Source organism: Typopeltis vanoorti, chromosome 12, assembly GCF_054136105.1.
Source record: "Typopeltis vanoorti isolate ZY-2024b chromosome 12, IOZ_Tvanoo_1.0, whole genome shotgun sequence".
In the NCBI taxonomy this organism is placed as follows: Eukaryota; Metazoa; Arthropoda; class Arachnida; order Uropygi; family Thelyphonidae; genus Typopeltis; species Typopeltis vanoorti.
In genome coordinates, this window is record NC_143560.1 from 116,155,392 (window position 1) to 116,174,520 (window position 19,129).

Genomic DNA, 19,129 nt, shown 5'->3' on the forward strand with positions numbered 1-19,129 from the left:
CATCCCTGGAAGTTGAATAAAGATGTCGTTAGTAGGGATGCGAGAAAAAAATTTTTTTGCTTGGAAAGTTGTGAATGAGCGGAATGGGTTGCCAGAGTCAGTTGTGAGTGCTTCGTCTGTTAATGGTTCAAGAAAAGGTATGACAGATTGCATCTCCAACGACGAGTTTTCAGATTACATGGAGGTGCCTGTATAATAATAATAATAATCTCTAGGATGCTGTTGAGGCCATGTATGGACAGGAGACCAAGTTCCCCCTCTGTGTGGGTGGTATGTTTGCGAGTCTGCCATCTCTCTGCATACCCCAATTTCTCTTTAAATCTTCCTCATAAAAAACAATGAACCACAACCCAAAGAAATGTGATTTCACTGCAGATCCCAAAAATTTTCCTACATAAAATTATTCAAAACAACTCATTAAAAAAAAACAAATCCACCCACAAAAAAACATCAAAAATCCAACCAACATTAATTCCTACTAAAAAAAAAAAAAAAATTCCACATCCACTTCACTAACATGTGGTCTAAACTAGACAGCAATATAAACGACGTGCAGCATTATCTACAATCATCTAAAACAGAAGTACTATTCCTATCAGAACCCCAACAGCCACCCTCCACCTCAAACACAGCCTTTACTCCACAAGAGTACCATTTATGCATTCATCAGAACTGACATACCATGCACATCCTTGAATCCCCACTGTTTGATCAGCTTTAGCTCAAAATTTCTCTGCGAAACCAATCTGCCATTTTCATATGTTCTCTTTCTCTCTCTCTCTATCACTCTCCAAACTCCATCAACCACTCTGACCCCTTCAACTATTTCTTTTTAAAGCTAGACTTTCTGCAGTCAAAATACCCCAAATAGTGAGGTCATCCTTCTTGGGACTTCAATGTCCACAACTCACAATGGCTCCCCTTCTCCAGTTTCACCGACCAAGCAGGTAGGGATGCCGAGGTGTTTTCCATTAGCAATGACCAATCTCAGATCATCAATCTTCCTACCAGAATACCAAATAACACCCTTCAACCTGCAAACACACTTGACCTCATCCTAACAAGCTCCCTTTCCAGGCATACAGTGGTTGTCGGTTCTCCTCTTGATATCTCGGACCACAACTTCATACAAGTCTCTTTTTGTCACCAAACAACCTTCATCCATCAGTTCACATCCATGTGAACTGATGGATGAAGAAACAGAAGACTGTGAACTTCTATTTCTTCTTCCCATGGTCTGACTACTGCCTCAGTTCGTCTCATCCAAACACATGTTGAGACTGAATAACAGAAATCATCGTCAGAGGAATGCACTTTTATACCTCATTCCACTCAAATTCTCAGCCACCAACCAAACCTTGGTTCTCAAAAAAGTATGCCAATACTATAAAAGAAAAAACCTCTGCTTACCACGAATGGCTCAAGATCAAAACTCCATCTGGCCACTCTGCTACACTGCAGCTCACAGCCACTGTAAAAGAATCATCACTAAGTCCAATTCAGACTATGAAAGGGCCAAATGCAATCTCAGCTCCTGCCCAAATGGTAGTTGCTAATTCTAGTCCCTTGCCAAGGCCACTGGGTGCAACTTCTGCCCACCCAGATTTCTACCACTCGCACATCCAGTTGGTACTGTGGTACCTCTCCCAAAGATAAGGCCAACTTACTAGCATCACTCTTCTCTTCAAATTCCTGCATTAATGATCTGGCAGAGTTCCCTTCACACTACACCAAGAACAGCTTCATCATGTGGCCCATAGTCTGTCTCTGACAAAAAGAATCCGAAAAATCCTCAATAATCCAAACACAAACAAGGCATCTGGTCATGAGGGTATCCCACCTATTGTGTTAAAAAATTTTGCCAAACAACTAACACCTATCCTGTATTGCCTCTTCAATCTATTCTATTCAACTGGCATCTACCCTACAACATGGAAGCAATCCACATCCAGCCCATAAAAGTTAATCAACAAATTACCATCCAATTGCTCTCACTTTTGTTCTCACCAAAATTATAGAGAAGGTCATCAACAGCCGACTCTTGAATCACCAAGAATCATACCAATTAATCAGTGATCAGCAGTATGAATTCCATCACTCACAATCTACAGCTGATTTTCTTGCTTCCACCACCCCACCTCTGGACTCAAGCCATGGAGAAATTTAGAGAAACTAGAGTGGTTACCCCTGACATTTCAAAGGCATTTGATTGAGTTTGGTACAGGGGCATACTTAACAAACTACCATTCTATGGTCTGCCTTCCTCACTCTGCAACTAGATAACCAAGTTTTTCAATGGATGCTCCCTACGTGTCATGGTGGATGGTTTACTCTCCTCAGATTTCTAAACCAATGCAGGACTACCCAAGGGTTCTGTTCTTTCACCCACTTTCTTCCTCTTATATATATAAATCACCTGCTCTCACAGACTTCCTACCCATAGTTTTGCTGATGACAGTACATTTCATTCCTCCTTTTCATTCGACAAACCTGTCAGTGCTCAAGTATTAGAGTACTCAAGATCTACCACAGTCACAGACCTGAACTCAGATCTCCTAGCTATATCCCAATGGGCAAAGACAACCTTGTAAACTTCAATGCCACTAAAACTCAGTCCTGTCTGATCGCTTGCAAGAAAGTGCTCGCATCCCTCACACTTATGTTCAGTAATACTGAGATACCCAAACAAAATCAAATTTCTCTTCTTGGATTGATTTGCACCTTCATCTTTCCTGGCACAACCATATTTCAACTATAGCTTCCGCAGCCGCCAAAAAAATTGGTGTACTTTTTCACACAAGACACTACTTCACATGTTCACAGCCCCTAACTCTATACAAAGTCCACTGCCCAGCCATGGAATATTGCTCTGGAGGTGGAACACCAAAATCCTTTCTAAGATTGCTTGATTCTATCCAGGAGATGGCAATTGCTAATTAATCTCACATACCTTCTTCAATCCCTCTCACAGATGTTCAGTTTCTGCCTTGTGCCTCTTCTACAGATACTTTCATAGACAGTGCTCTGCTGAATTGGCTACTATTATTCCTCCACTTTCCTCCAAAATCATTAAATCAAGAGCTACTGCTAACCAACGCCCCCTTTACAATCCATCTCGAAACTCTCAAATAAACTTCACTTCTCCTCCTTCATCCCATCTACTTCTGTCCTTTTGAAGAGCCTCCCCCATCTGCCTTCCCCAGAAGTTACAACTTTCAGCTGTTCAAGCAAAATATGAAGAGATTCCTCCTTTCTTCTATTCCTCTTGCCCACACATGGCACTAATGTGCTATATAGGTCTTGTGGCCTTTCATGTATGAATCAGATATATGCATATAAAGAAAAAAAGCAGACTGACTCACATTCAACCATCTGCCTACCTCTACCTGACTTTGAATGGTCTCCAGTCTTATAGAAGCCAACCAGCCACCTCAATTCATTAGTTAAATGTCTTGCAGCCATATCCAAGAATGGTGCTATCATGAAATGTTTGTTTTCACTCCAGACACGAAATGGAAAACCATTCAAAAATGTCCTTTTATGACGTGACTCATTTGTATATGATAACCAGACTCTGCATCACTTCTTATATAATATAGCTGAATTTTGTATGTTTTTTTTATTTCTTTTTCCTCCGAGACATTATCAAGATTTTTCTCTTTGTTCCTTAATTTATGGGAACGTGTAGGAAAAGGAGATCCTAAACTTTTGAAGTGACTTGTTATCTATTTGACATAAATAGGGCCCTCAGCTGACATGTTATTAACAATACTAAGTTTTTAAACAGAAATCTAGGGCACTCCTCTTATCATATTATACTAAGATACTGTGAATATGATGATCATGCTTAGGAACATCAGTATTCATAGGATGGCTGTTTTTCTAACTAAATAAATAAATCCCACATAAATTGAAAAGTATTTGTTTGCTTAACTATACTAACAATAGGACTTTCAGGTATTTTCTAATAATGGCTATCTTTATGTTTATTGTTTTAATCTCAATGTAATTTTAGATTACATATAAATTCATCCAAGTTGAAATTAAATTTGGGTGGGTAGATATTCAATATTTACAAGAAGACTCAAGTTACTTGGAAACACTACTATATTTGGTGTAGCTTCATGGATTATTTTTTACTTTTAACTCAAACAGTATTAATGTACTATAAATTTAGAACCTGTTGTGGGTAGGATTGTCATTAAAAAAAAAAAGATTCCAAGTTACTATCCTTATGTAGAATTCAAAAGGAATTATTGTATTTGTTACCTTAGTATTCAAGAATAATTATTTTTATGATTAAAGCAAGGTAAGCAATATCAACCTGCCAAATACAGTTATCAGCAATCCCAATAACAAGAAGAGGTCTTTGTGTTTCTATTAACAGCAGACTCAAACTTAAGTTTTAACTTCTTGATCATTTTATTTTATTTTTTCTCCATAAGAAGTCAAGATCAAAATTTTAATTTAATTTTACTCAGTTGTTTCTACAAATCTATTATTAGCATGAAGCATACTGAAGAAATAACCAATGTCTGGTGTTCAATAATACTTGAAATACTGTACACCCACAGATGCAAGACCCTTTGACACTTCTGCACATGTTAGAAGGAGAATCCATTCCAATATTAGGGTAATTAATGCATTTCATGGGATGAGTGTTTATTATTATACTTCAGAAAGTTAGCTTTTCTTTTATGAAAATTCTAGTTCTTAAAGTGGTAACTATTTTACTTGTACAACAGTTTGAAAATTTATGTATAAAGCATGTGATTTCACATGTTGGTGACCAATTCATACATCCTTTATTTCTTTCTCCCCTTCAGCATGAATTGACTATTTTTGGCACAGGATTGGTTCTATAAAGGCTGGACATACAAAGGTAGCTAGCAAACTGCAGAAGTTGAATGCAGAAAGACCAAATAATTAAATTTTGAATCCATTATTTCTTCTAGGTTGGACTGGCTGATAATAGTCTCTAAACTTTCATTCACACCACATTCGGATGTTAGGTAATAATCAAGTGTTTTTCCAATCAAACTCAGCAGATTTCCTAGGCATAAATGATCAGAAAAAGCAAAAATTTGCTGTGGTGAATAAATAAAATGTTTATATATTTCTTTTCTGATTAGAATCATGGAGAACTTAACATATGAATAAAAAGTAATAAGCATTTCAGTTACTGAATGTTTTTCTATTAAAGCTTTTATTTATTTATTTATTTTATTTTTTATTATTTATACTTAATAAAAGTTTATTTTATTTTGCCAAGACTGAAATTACTTTTTTTTTTAATTTTTAAGGAGTTACAAACACCTATTTTGTGTCCTTTCTTTCATGCTTACACGGTGATCAGAATATATTATGGAAAATTATGGAGGCGACTACCATGTTAGAGCAAAACTTTAGTTTAATATAAACCAAAATGACCACTCGACGTTTAGACCTTCATATTAAGGTCATCATCGGGAGTATACACATATATATACAGAGAAACAAAGCATACACAAGTTGCACTTGTGTATGCTTTGTTTCTCTGTATATATATGTGTATACAACACGAGAAACAAGTTGCACTACAATCTACATGGTTTGCTAAAATGTTACTGACCAACCGTTACAATTATTGGCCTGACCTCTGGTGAAAGAAAAAACAAAAATCTTTACTACATCAAAGCTAGAGTCCTATTATTATCTATTAGGTTACAAATTAAAGTTTTAAACAAATTAATTTTTTTTTTTTTCACCAGAGGTCAGGCCAATAATTGTTGTAACGGTTGGTCAGTAATTTTAGCAAAATATGTAGATTGTGGTGCAACTTGTTTCTCTGTATATATATGTATACTCCAAATAATGACCTAGATATGAAGGTCGAAACGTAGAGTGTTCATTTTGTCTCCATAATTTTCCATAATGTACCTGTTTTGTGTATTGGGTGGTGATATGAATATAATTGTGTGCACTGGTGTACCAAAAGATCAAATCCTAATTGGAGGCAAGTAACAAGCACATTCTGTTTCTTAATTTCAGTAATTAAATGCATTTGTCTGTTGGTTTGTTTAAAATGAATGAAGACTGTGCTGCATTAGTGGTGTGTGCACCCAAAATTGAAGACTTCATTCTAGACAATGAGAAACAGTTGAAAGTATCGTGGTTACAGAGGATCTATTTCACATGAATAACAAAAACAAAAAGAAATTTGATATTTTTAACCTAGAGTCATTTGCATTACCATTTCTTACTGATGCACACTGCTTCTGTTTAAGTCTAGGATATATCACATTCTGACTCAATATGAAACAAAAAGAGGAAGCGAGTTTCATACTTTTTATATTTTTAGTGATATTCTTTTCCAAAATATACTCAGAGCAAGTTTTAAAATTAACTAGAATACCCATTTGCACTTGACCCCCAAATTATTACAGGAACTATGACATTATTTTTACACTTGAACTTACATAACTTTTGTTACAAAAAAAAAAAAAATCAAGTTATGTGCATACAAAAGAGTGCTTGTACACAATCTGAAACAAACATCAACATCTGGATATATTATTCATTACAGAATAAAAAAAAATAGGAGGAGGATGGAGTAGCCATAGTATTTAACACAAAATATGAGGCTAATCTTCTTGAATAGCAGTCAGTCTTCTTCTTCAAGAAGAAGACTCTACTTGAGACTGACTGCTATTCAAGAAGATTAGCCTCATATTTTGTGTTAAATACTATGGCTACTCCATCCTACTCCTATTTTTTTTTTATTCTGTAATGCATAATATATCCATTATTCATTACAGAATAATGGATATATATAAACTAATCTTCTTGAATAGCAGTCAGTCTCAAGTAAAGTAATGTGGGCAAATATGAGAATGGGGAACTGGACAATCAGACTTATTTGTGCCTATGGTCCCAGAGAAGGTTCTACTAAGGTAGAAGTGGAGGAATTTTTTGAGGCTCTAGAGAAAGCAACTGACACAATGAAAAAAGGAAAAATTGGTCCTCGTTGGGGATCTAAATAGCAGAGTAGGAAATGATTGTGAGACATACAGAAATATTTTGGGAAAATTTGGAGAAAAGAGCAAAGCTAATAATAATGGCAAATATCTGTTGGATTTCTGCTCAGGACATGGACTAGTTATTACTAACACCATGTTCCAACACAAAAATGTGCACAAATTCACATGGAGAGAAGAGGCAAGGAATAAGAAAAGTCTCATTGACTATGTTATTGTTGATAGTGATGTTTTCTCCCTCGTGCAGGACACCAGAGTGTACAGAGGATTTGAAATTGGAAGTGATCACTATTTAGTCTTGAGCAGGATAAAATTGAATTTCATATTGCAAAGAATAACATGTAAGAAAGTTTTAAAGCGAATAAAAGTTGAGCAGCTCTCAGATGTGAACTGTAGACTAAAATACACAAAGATTACTGAAGAAAAAATGAAAGAGTTTGAGAACAGGAATCAAACCTTGGAGATTTAGTGGCAAGCCTTGAAGAAAGCCCTGACTGATTCAGCTAGAGAGGCATGTGGTGAAGTTGTCTGCAAGGATAGAAAAATTAGAACTCCATGGTGGACAAAGGAAGTTAAAGAAGAAAGCATATCAAAAGTTCCTGACAAATAAGTAAACTTGTGCTCTTAGAAAATACAAAGACAAATGTAAGAAAGCAAAACGATGTGTAAAACTAGCTAAACAAAAGTCATAGGAGAACTTTGGCAAGAATATAGAAAATAAATATCAAGAAGGTGACAAAATATTCTGGAGGTTGTTGAAGAAGCTTAAGAATGGAGGAAAGAGTGAAGTAAAAGGAGTTAGAGATGATAAAGGTGATATGAAAACGGAAGAAAAAGATATCCTTGAAGTATGGATTAATTACTCTGAAAAACTGCTAAATGAAACAAGCAGTGATGAGAGCACAGTGGTAAAAAACACTGACCAGGCATGCAGTCAGGAATACATATCCATACTTGAAGTAGAAAAAGCCATCAAAGGCTTGAAATGTGGAAAGGGAGCAGGAGTAGATGATATTCGACCAGAAATGCTGAAGTATGGTGGTATAACGTCTTACAGTGGCTGCACTGCATAGTTCAGAAAGCCTGGACAGAGGGACAAATTCGAGGCGATAGGAGCAGAGCTCTCAGAGTACCCGTATATAAAAAGGGAAATAAAACTGAATGTGAGAATTACAGAGGTATTTTCCTACTGAGTGTTCCTGGCAAGATCTATGCAAGTATACTTGAGAAACGGTTGAGAAAAATTGTGGAAGAAAAGCTAGGTGAAGAACAAGCTGGATTCAGGAATAGAGGCTGTCAGGATCAGATCTTCACTTTACGACAAATAGTCGAGAAAGCATGGGAATATAACTAAGATCTGTATTTAAGTTTTGTCGATTTGGAAAAGGCATATGACAAGGTGCCAAGAGAGAAGCTATTCAATACGCTACAGTTATATGGTTAAATGGGGCATTATATCAAGCAATACTTAGTCTTTATTTGAGTTGTAAGTCAGCAGTTAGAATTGAAGGAAGTATTGGAAGATGGTTTAATGTTAAATCTGGTGTGAGACAAGAATGTACATTATCCCCTCTGTTATTCATTATCTATATGGATCACATTATGAAGGAAAGTGGTATTAAACATGATATCAAAATTGGAGATGTTAATGTCAGCTCTTTGCTTTATGCAGGCGATGTTATACTTCTAAATAAATCTGCTACAAGTCTGCAAGATTCTCTGACTAAATTGAATAACTGTTGTAATAGATATGGTATGAAGGTCAGCATTAAAAATATAAAGACAATGAAAATAGGCAGAATCACTGAAAATGTCAACTGTGTTGTGAATGGAGAAGCTGTGGAACAAGTAAAACATTTCAGCTACTTAGGCACGATTTTTAGTGAAGATGGTAAATTAAATATAGAAATAGACAACAGAATCAGCAAAGCTGGTATGGTGGCAAGTCAACTGAATAAATTCATATGGAATAAGAGAGAAATTAGTCGGAACACTAAATTAGCTGTATACAAGACAGTGTTCAAACCAGTTTTAACTTATGGATCTGAGAGCTGGATCAGAAGTAAAGCACTTGACCAAAGACTAGAGATCGCAGCTATGAGAGTCCTGAGAAAGATTAGAGGCGTGAACAGATGGCATCAATGGCAATATCATATTAAAAATGAGGATATTAAGAAAGAACTTGACATTGTCAGCATCCAGGAACGCGTTAGCAGAGCTAATCTCAGGTGGTATGGTCACTTAAACAGAATGGGCGAGGAAAGATTAGCAAAACAAGTTTTCTCTGCCAAGTTGGCAGGAAAACGACCCAGAGGAAGACCAAGATATAGGTGGATTGATATGGTACAAAGTGCCTTAGACGATAGAAATATAAGATCTGGTAATGTTGGAGTCTTGACAAGTAACAGACTGATTTGGAGGAAAATTGTAGATAGGAAGTTAGTAATGATGTAATTTTTTTCATGTAGTACTATCATATCCTGTACACCCCTTGTGGGTACATGGCAGGAATTTGATGATGATGTTGATGATGATAAAAAAAAATAATAAAAAATCAGCTAATATCTTTCATTCCCTTATAGGAAGTGGGTGAGGCCATTTTATTCCTATGTAACTTTTGAAGATTGTGTGGGCAGTTTTCAATCTCCACTGGTAGCCAATAGAGATATTTAGCCCACTATTACTAATTTAAGCAGCACACAGTGAAGAGATGGGTAAGAGGTGCTACCATCTTATGGTCCCTAACATGATATTTTTAATATCCGAAATAGTATGGGTTCTACAGTAAATTTTCTTGAGTTTATAGGATGAAAAATCCGAGTTTCCTGGAGAAAAAAACCTGCTTGCCTATGCCAAAAATCAACTAACTCAGGAACTGTTAAGGAAAAAAAAAAAAGCTTCAAAAAAACTTCCACAGGCTCTTTCATTACAGAAAGATTTCATAAATGTAATGTAAAGCAAATATTTTCGTACTCTTTTTATCAGTGGTGTTATTATATAAGGAAGCACTCCTGTGTGCAACCAATACAAGAACCTCAGCTGGCAATGTGCCAAGAAGAATCAATTCAGGCTGAAGGGGAGAAAGAAATAAGGTGATGTACGAATTCATCACCAACGCGCGAAACCACTTTATATGTAAAATTTTCCAACTGTTGTACAAGCAAAATAGTTACCACTTTAAAATCTAGAATTTTCATAAAAGAAAAGCTAATTTTCCAACATATAATAATAAACGCTTATCTCATGAAACACATTGATTACCCTATTATCGGGATGGATTTGCCTTCTTCTGCCATGCACAGACGTGTAGAGGGTCTCACATCTGTGGCCGTGTGACCATTTTTGAAATGAAAAAAAAAAAAAAAAGTATGTGTGACCATTTTTGAAATCTAAAAACATGGTCAGGTTCTACACCTAAACTTGCCATGAGAGAATGAAGCAGATGTCAATGAATCCACATTCAATCCCTCAGTATGGTCACTAATTTACACATATCTTTTAATGACTGATTACTAGAGAAAAAAAAAAGTAATATGAAGAATCTACATGGTAAGGTCTGCCCATATGTACAATAAACTTTTTGTTACATCAAAAATAACTTTTACCTTTTTCATTCTTATGTTTTCTTTTTTAATTTTGGCAATTTCTTCTTCTGATGCTTGCTTTTCTTCTTTCAATGACATTAATTTGGCACGCAATGATTCTTCCTGCTCCTGCAATATAAGACGCATATCTTCTTCAGCTTTCAGCTTTTTCTCTAGTCTCAACATATTAAATTCTGTTTCCTTTTCAAAATTTTCAGTTAATGTTGTAATTTTATCATGCTTAGTTGATGTACTTAAAAATGGAGTGTTATCTGATAAATCAGTCAAATCTGGCTTCTTTGATTCATAGCTGGGTTTAGAAGTACGATCAACCAAAGGCATATCTTTTTTAGATTGAATGCTGTCCATTTTAATGATTTTTTCATGCTGCTCAACATCCATATCAGTAATTTTATTTAGAACCAAAAGTGATGAATCATGCTTTTCTCTTAAAATAAATTTAGAATCAGTTTTTACTTTTTCTGACAGGAAAACAGCTGGTTTAGTTTGTCTATTGATTGCTGGTACCGAAGTTTGTGATCTTGGAATATAACTGTCATTCAGTCCATTCCTTGAGTGATCACTTAAATTCTGCATAGAAAAGGATAATTTGTCATCTTTATGTTCATCTGGAGATGCAAGAAAAGCTTCATTTAGATCAGGATAATCACAGTCAGCTAAAGAATTAACCAAAAAAAAAAAAAAAAAAAAATCAATTCAGTTTTTTAAAATGGGAAGAGCCGAGAAAAGAGAGAATGGCAATTAAGGAAAATTCTACATAATAAATTTTTTTGAGAACATTTATGTTATCTATAAATACAGGTAACCCTCGTATAACGTGGTACTTATGCAACGTGGTTTCTATATACTCAGTATACAAATTGTAGTAACCCTTGTTCAACATGATACTTATACAATGCAGTTTTGATAAAAACAGTCAAGAAATTGAAGTAACCTTTTATCTTTTTATATATTTTTCACCGCACGACTTAAATATCAAATTTTATCTTCATTAAATTTGTGTCTACGCGCATCGTGCAGGTAGTTATAAGTAGCGAATTTATATTAGGGGAAATACCCTTTAGCATGCATATATGTCAATTGTATACCATATAAAGTGTTTATTATTGACAATTGTCTTCATTTTCTGCCAGGAAAGTGCATTAAAAATCATTAATGTGTTATCTCAATCTGAGCACTTTATTTTCTGGTGAGTTACATACATAATTAATATGTAATGCTTTTTTATGTAAAAAAATTATTTTTATAGTAATGGCCACAAATTGCATCGAAAGAGAAAAAAAATCAATATTGAAAAGAAAATTTGTCTCGAAGAAAAATAAATTAAAATCATGGATCATTTGAAAAATTGAGAAAAACCAGTTGTTGCAAGGACGTTGAATTTAAATGAATCAACAATTCAAACAATCAAACACAATGAACATAAAATCTGAGAAAGTGTTTATTGCTGGGTCAAGGGTAAGTGCAAAGCGCGTTGCTCGTGTACGCAATTTTCTAATGAGAAAAATGGAGAAATCTCTAATGATTTGGAAAGAAGATTGCACTCAAAAGAAAATTTCCTTTGGATGGAAATCTTATTAAACAAAAAAACTCTCAAAGTTTATAAACATTTATAATGCAGACCAGGTGTTCAATGCAGATGAATCCAGGTTATATTGGAAAAAATTTGCCAAAACGCACCTATATTTCAAAAAATGAAAGATCAGCTCCTGGATTCAGTTTCCAAAGACGGAATTACTCTACTGTTTTGTAGTAATGCATCAGGTGATTACATGACAAAATTAATGTTTATTAACTGATCCTCAAATCCTCGTGCTATGAAAGATTAAAATATGCACTTTATTTTATTTTGCCTAAAACATTTATGCATTACATGCAATGAAGCTTAATTACAATTTGTAATTTTTATAATTTTATACTATGTATTTGTGTCATAGTTTATATGTTTTCTTAACTTATATGAATTACCTGAATTAAATAAAAATATATTTTTGTTGGACATGTCGTTGTTTATATAATTTTTTTTTAAAAAAAAAACGATTTCGGAACATAACCCTACTTTTTGTATGTGATCTGATCACATAATGCGATTTATGTAACGCAGCATCTCTATAGAACCTAACGTGGGCATTATACGAGGGTTACCTGTACAAAAAAATCCATTTGTTGGAAACAGTTAATGTCATATATATATATATATATATATATATGGTTCAGAAGTTGTAAAAAGTCAGTGCTGAGACTGATACTGCTTCTACTTACTACCATTGTTTTCTTAATTTAATTCTGTCACAATGGGATTCAAATGCAATGTCTGCTAGTCTTGCCCTTGCCACAATATGGCAGTATGTGTATGTGTGTACATATATATATATATATATACACACACACACACACACACACATGTATATATCCCCCCCCTCTTAAGTTCTACAAGATATATGTTAACAATTCTTATCCAAAAGTAAGACAAATCTGCAAAGATGGCATCATCTATCTAGGTTGAATTCAGGATATGTCAAAAGATGGAATGTATCCTTGTGAGAATACATAAGAGGTGTAAGTTTGATATATGGTTTAAACATGGTGTGTAAATCATATTATATTTGTATGGCACTTTGCTTATCTTTTTCGGATGTAAACCAGGGAATAATTCTGCTATGTCTTATATGCCATGAGAATGTAAGACTCTGCATATGGGAGAGGGAATGCAGTTTGAAAATAAAATTAAATGACAGTTTAATGCTACTGATATATTATCTATGTCAGAAAACATCGATTAGATAGTGGTGCAATATGGCATTGCAGTGTGCACACAAACAATACAAAAGAAAGTGAAGAGTCACCGTGAACAAGTAATCTAAGTGTGAATGTAACTACTGCAGCTAAAATTGTAGAGAAACACATACACCACCTAAGATTGATTTAATCATTAAGTTTCTTAAAGGTATGCTAATAGCACATCTTTTCTGGGGCTGAAAAGAAGAATGCAAATAAATGAGAAAAATGCTTCCCACATAGCATTTGAATTCATGCATAAAAATTATCATTTCACAATGTGGTGTTATTAATAGAGTTGCTTAATAGTACTATGGTTCAAAACTTAAATAAAACATCATTATCAGAATGTCTTTAAAAAAAAAAAAAATTGCTCCAAAAAAAAAGAGAACTACATCAGAAAGCAATGATGCAATGAAAATGAGTTAGCTCATAAAGTGTAATTTTTGATATCACTTCACAGTGAAAATCAAAACTACCAAAGGAGAAGACTAGACCATTAATTTGGTGGCACAATATAGCATTGTAGTGTGCACACAATGCAATACAAAGGAAGTGAAAGTTATTAAATTAGAAACTGAAGTTCTAGGAAGGGTGTCCTCTATACTAATGTTTCTTAAACTGTTTCTAGAAATATAAATTAAATCAACTTTAATATATATACTTTCCAATATTTCGGCAACGTCACGTTGCCATCTTCATGGGAACTTAAGATAAAGACACATGCATGCAAGTACTACATAACAGCAAATGAGAAACGAAGCAAGGAAGCTACCGTTTTCCTGAAGTCCTGATGGTGCCCCCTGGTGGGTTATATTAGGTGTTCTTGGCCTTTGGGCTGAAATTCTTCTGATATATATTTCCCAAATTTGGGACAGTCTCATGCATCCAAATTTGTTGAGATTTGGCATGTTCCTAAGGGCTGAGGCTGATTCCATGGATAGTCTTTCATATTTGAACTTGCTGTGGTGTATTACTGTGGCTTTTTTCCACCTTATTCTGTGGCAAGTATCCAGAGCATGGTCTGCAAGCAGAGTGGTTGTACTGGTGAAATCAGATGTAGTCCTTGTGTTCTGAGATTCTGATATTTGCTGTCCTGCCTGTTTGGCCAAAGTAGGACAATTTACAGCTGCTGCAAGGGACCTGGTACACACCAGGTAGGTCTAGGGGAAGTGGTTGGTCTTTAGTGGAGCGGATAAGACATGCCAATTTTCTATATGGTCTGTAACAAGAGGTCAAGCCATGTTATTTTAGGATTTTGTTGATTTTTTCCGAGGTGCCTCAGATGTAGGGAACAGACGAAAACCATATAACTCTAGACCCCTCCCACATGTATATGGGCTCCCAAAAATACATAAAGAAAATGTGCCATTACATCCCATAGTGGATGGCATTGATTTCCCCACTTACAAACTAGCTAAATATTTAGCCAAAGCACTCTAACACTATACTGGCAACACACCATCACACATAAAAAACTCAGCCCACTTCAAAGCACAAGAAAACCTTACACTCCAACATAATGGTCAGTTTTGACGTCTCCTCTTTATTCACAAATGTCCCCCTCAAAGAAACCTTAGAGCTAATCCAAGCTAAATTTCCTCCTGATATCTCAGATCTATTTCTGTTCACAATAAACTCAGGCTATTTCATTTGGCAGGAAATATTCTACAAACAGATAGAGGGGACAGCCATGGGTTCACCACTTTCCCCACCCTTGGCCAACTCCTTTATGGAGACTTTTGAAGAGAAAGCCTTAAACTCTGCCCCACAAAAACCTACCATATGGCTTCGCTACATTGATGATGTGTTCGCTATTTGACCACATGGCCCGGATACACTCCTCTCCTTCTTAACACACTTAAACAACCAACACCTAGAATCAAGTTCACTCTGGAAAAAGAGAAAAACAACAGCCACCCCTTCCTAGACACGCTAGTTACCCGCCAACCTGATGGAACCTTGGTTTTCTCAGTTTATAGAAAACTCGTACATACAGGCAGATACATTCACCAACAATTCCCCCCCCCCACCTCACAATAATATGGAGTTATTAAGACACTATTCAACAGGGCAAGACTAATCTGTTTAAATGACCAAGCCCTAACTACTGAACTAAATCACATCCCTAACACTTTCTCAGCCAATGGCTATCCCCTCCCAAAACAAAATCCAAAAAATACTAAAACCAGTTATCCACAGCCCACCTACCCCCCCAACTTCACAAAAAAGATTACTCTAAATCCATCACCATTCCCTACATCCGAGGCACCTCGGAAAAAATCAACTAAATCCTAAAAAAACATGACTTAACCTCTTGTTACAGACCATATAGAAAATTGGCATCCCTTATTCTCTCCACTAAAGACCAACTACTTCCCCTAGACCTACCTGGTGTATACCAGGTCCCTTGCAGCTGTAAATTGTCCTACTTTGGCCAAACAGGCAGGACAGCAAATATCAGAATTTCAGAACACAAGGACTACATCCGATTTCACCAGTACAACCACTCCGCTTGCAGACCATGCTCTGGATACTTGCCACAGAATAAGGTGGAAAAAAGCCACAGTAATACACCGCAGCAAGTTCAAATATGAAAGACTATTCATGGAATCAGCCTCATCCCTTAGGAACATGCCAAACCTCAACAAATTTGGATGCATGAGACTGCCCCAAATTTGGGAAACATATATCAGAAAAACTTCAGTCCAAAGGCCAAGAACACCTAATATAGCCTGCCAGGGGGCACCATCAGGACTTTAGGAAAACAGTAGCTTCCTCGCTTCATTTCTCATTTGCTGTTATGTAGTACTTGCGTGCACGTGTCTTTATCTTAAGTTCCCATGAAGATGGCAACGTGACATTGCCGAAATATAGGAAAGTATATATATTAAAGTTGATTTAATTTATATTTCTAGTGTACACTGTCAATTTCTTAAATATTTAGTTATCATGTTCAACCAGCATATAAGGCTTTCTACAAGAATTAAACTGTTTCTGCAAAACCTTGCAATGCTAGGTATAAGCCATATGATATAAGGAGAGAAATTTGCTAACAAAATAAAAATAATACTCCTTTCTTCTTCACAAATATAGATTATAATGTAAAACTCTGTTATCTTGCAGATATATTTCAAATTTTCCATGACTTTAATTTGCTCTTAGGGGAACCAAACAATATTTGACAGTTATAAATAAACATAAGGGCAAAAGAAAAAAAAATGAAACTTTTGATCCAAAAAATTGAAATAACTGTTCTGATATGTTCAAAGTTTTAACAGACTGAATGAATGAATGAATGAATGAGATGGAAAAGACAATAAAGTTTATAATTCTTGCCAACTGAAACTGATCATGATCAATTACTCAAAAATGTTGTTACTTAGATTTAACTATTTTCCTTGAAGTCAGGACCAAGAAGCAGCCTTTGTGTGTGTGTGTGTGTGTGTGTGTGTGTGTGTGTGTGTGTGTGTGTGTGTGTGTTTTAGATCTGTTCAGTTTCAGTGGTACAACATATGTTTTAATGATGAATGAAGAAGATATGTTGGGAGATCATTCAACAAAAATTTTGAAGAACAATTTATCATGTGATAAAATGTTCTTCAAATTATAATTTGAATAAGCATGTTCTTCAACATGCTTATGCAAAAGAGGTTTCTTAACAGTCACTGTAAACCTGAATATCTCTTGCAAACATTCTAGGAATGTGAGTTTTTGCATAATTTTTAACATCAGAAAACAATGAAGTATTACAAAGAATAAGAACAAACTATTGTTTCTCAATGTTTTGTGGAATTTTTTTCACATCAATAATTACATGAAGGAATTAAAAATTTATAAACAGGAAATAACAGTTAACAAAGATAGTGAAAATATTTAAACATAATTAATGATGGAAAGCACATATTTTCTTGTTCGTTGACTGCTGTATACTACTGGTAAATACAAGCATGTCGTGATGAATTAGTGAAGACCAAACCTGATGTAAAATCATCCCTTGTTTTTAATTGCACTGTAAAGTGTATTTAATCATTTCAGCTGATTCTTAGAATGTTCGGTTTGTTTGTTGCCATACTACTTGATGTTTTGTTTAGGTTGTACATGCTACAGTCCTGATTTGTGTCCTCTTTCATTCTCAATGACTTGAAGTGTTCTGATCGACATACCTCTCCAGATCTGCCTGACTGTCTCTCATATGTAGTGTAAACCACAACTACAGCTGATCTTGTAGATACCTGGTTTTTTAAGTGGTGGATGTGGAGGTTTAGCAGGTTACTGGTGATTAGATATCTTGTTGATTGGGTAAAAAGCAACCTTTATATTTTATAGACAAAGCAACTTTGCTATTTTATGTGTGTCTGTTTGCACTTTAGAGGAGAATTGCTTCTCCTCTAAAGTCTTGGTTTTTCCTGGTAATCTAAATTTTTATTAAAGTTCTTAATTAAAGTAATTAAAAGTGAATTTTTTTTTATTAATGTTCTATTGTGGCCAATTTCTGGTAGGACTGAACTCAGGTATTGCAACTTTTGAGTTTAGGGGTTTATGTTAGTAGAAATTCTGCAGGCCCTATCACAGGGGAGTGAATGATGATGTCTATTTTTGTGCTGGTGGTGGTGATGGGATGTGGCATGTAGGTAATGCCCTATAGACAGAGAAATTGAGCACTTTTTGTTCAGATACCTCACAACAAGTGCATCAAAAAACATTAAAGACCTGTTTGTCTCTAATTCAACAGTGAATTCAATCTTATTCCACCAAAAATGGCTACAAAAGAATATTAATAAAAAAAAAAATCCTACATCAACCTCCAAAACAATCAGATGAACATGAAACCAAGAGGAGCAGTGATTCTCCTATACACACAATCAGTCACAGACAAAATAGCAAGACTGCTTTGCCAACAAAATATAAAGGTCACTTTCTACCCAATCAACAAGATATCTAATTACTTGAAACCTCTTAAACTTTTGCATCTGCAACTTAAAAAAACTGGATGTCTACAAGATGGGACAGACAGGCAGGTCTAGCTAGGTACACTATCGGAACACTTCAAGGTTGTTGAGAACAAAAGAGAACACAAATCAGGATTGGCAGCACATACAACTGAAACAAAAAAGTAGTATAGCAACAAGCAAAAATGCTCCACATAGATTGCCATTTTTTTTTTTTCAAGAGTATTCGAAGACAGCTGAAATGATGAAAAACCTATTACTGTGCAACAAAATACTAGGAATAATTTTACATCAGGTTCAGTCTTCACTAATGCATCATGACACACTCATATTTACCAGTATTCCATTATTGAGAAAAGGTCATGACAAATGCATGCTTTCCTAATCGTATTCTTAGCATGAGTGTCCTTTCTGCACAGAAGCCAATGCAATGAGATCTAACAAACATTACACCAACACTGATAATTTATGTCATTCAATTCAAATGAGAAATTTCTCATTTGAATTGATTGCATCAAATGAGAAATTTCTCATTAAGAACTGCACATCTGATTAGTTTTTTTTCTATTCATTTACAGAAATAATTTATAATTATAATAAGCTAACGCTTTTTATTCCTTATAGGGAGTAGGCGAAGCCTTTAAACCCTACCTAGCTTTTGGAGACTGAGTGAGCAGTTCAATCTCCAATGGTAGCCAATCAGAGATAGCTGTCTCTATCTCTAATTATAGGGAGGTCACCAATGAATAAACTGGCAACCAAGTGCTGCCATCTTTTG

General features: G+C 35.1%; 1 protein-coding gene across 1 annotated transcript in view; it reads right to left on the reverse strand.

The window, feature by feature from the left end:
• The window catches only part of LOC150101159 (ubiquitin carboxyl-terminal hydrolase 8-like), a 338,380-nt gene that overhangs the window by 229,777 nt on the left and 89,474 nt on the right, over positions 1-19,129 (reverse strand). Inside the window, exon 9 of the mRNA XM_090401220.1 lies at positions 10,622-11,277. Within this exon, the coding sequence (XP_090257346.1) occupies positions 10,622-11,277 (656 nt within the window). The remainder of the gene's footprint in view (positions 1-10,621; positions 11,278-19,129) is intronic.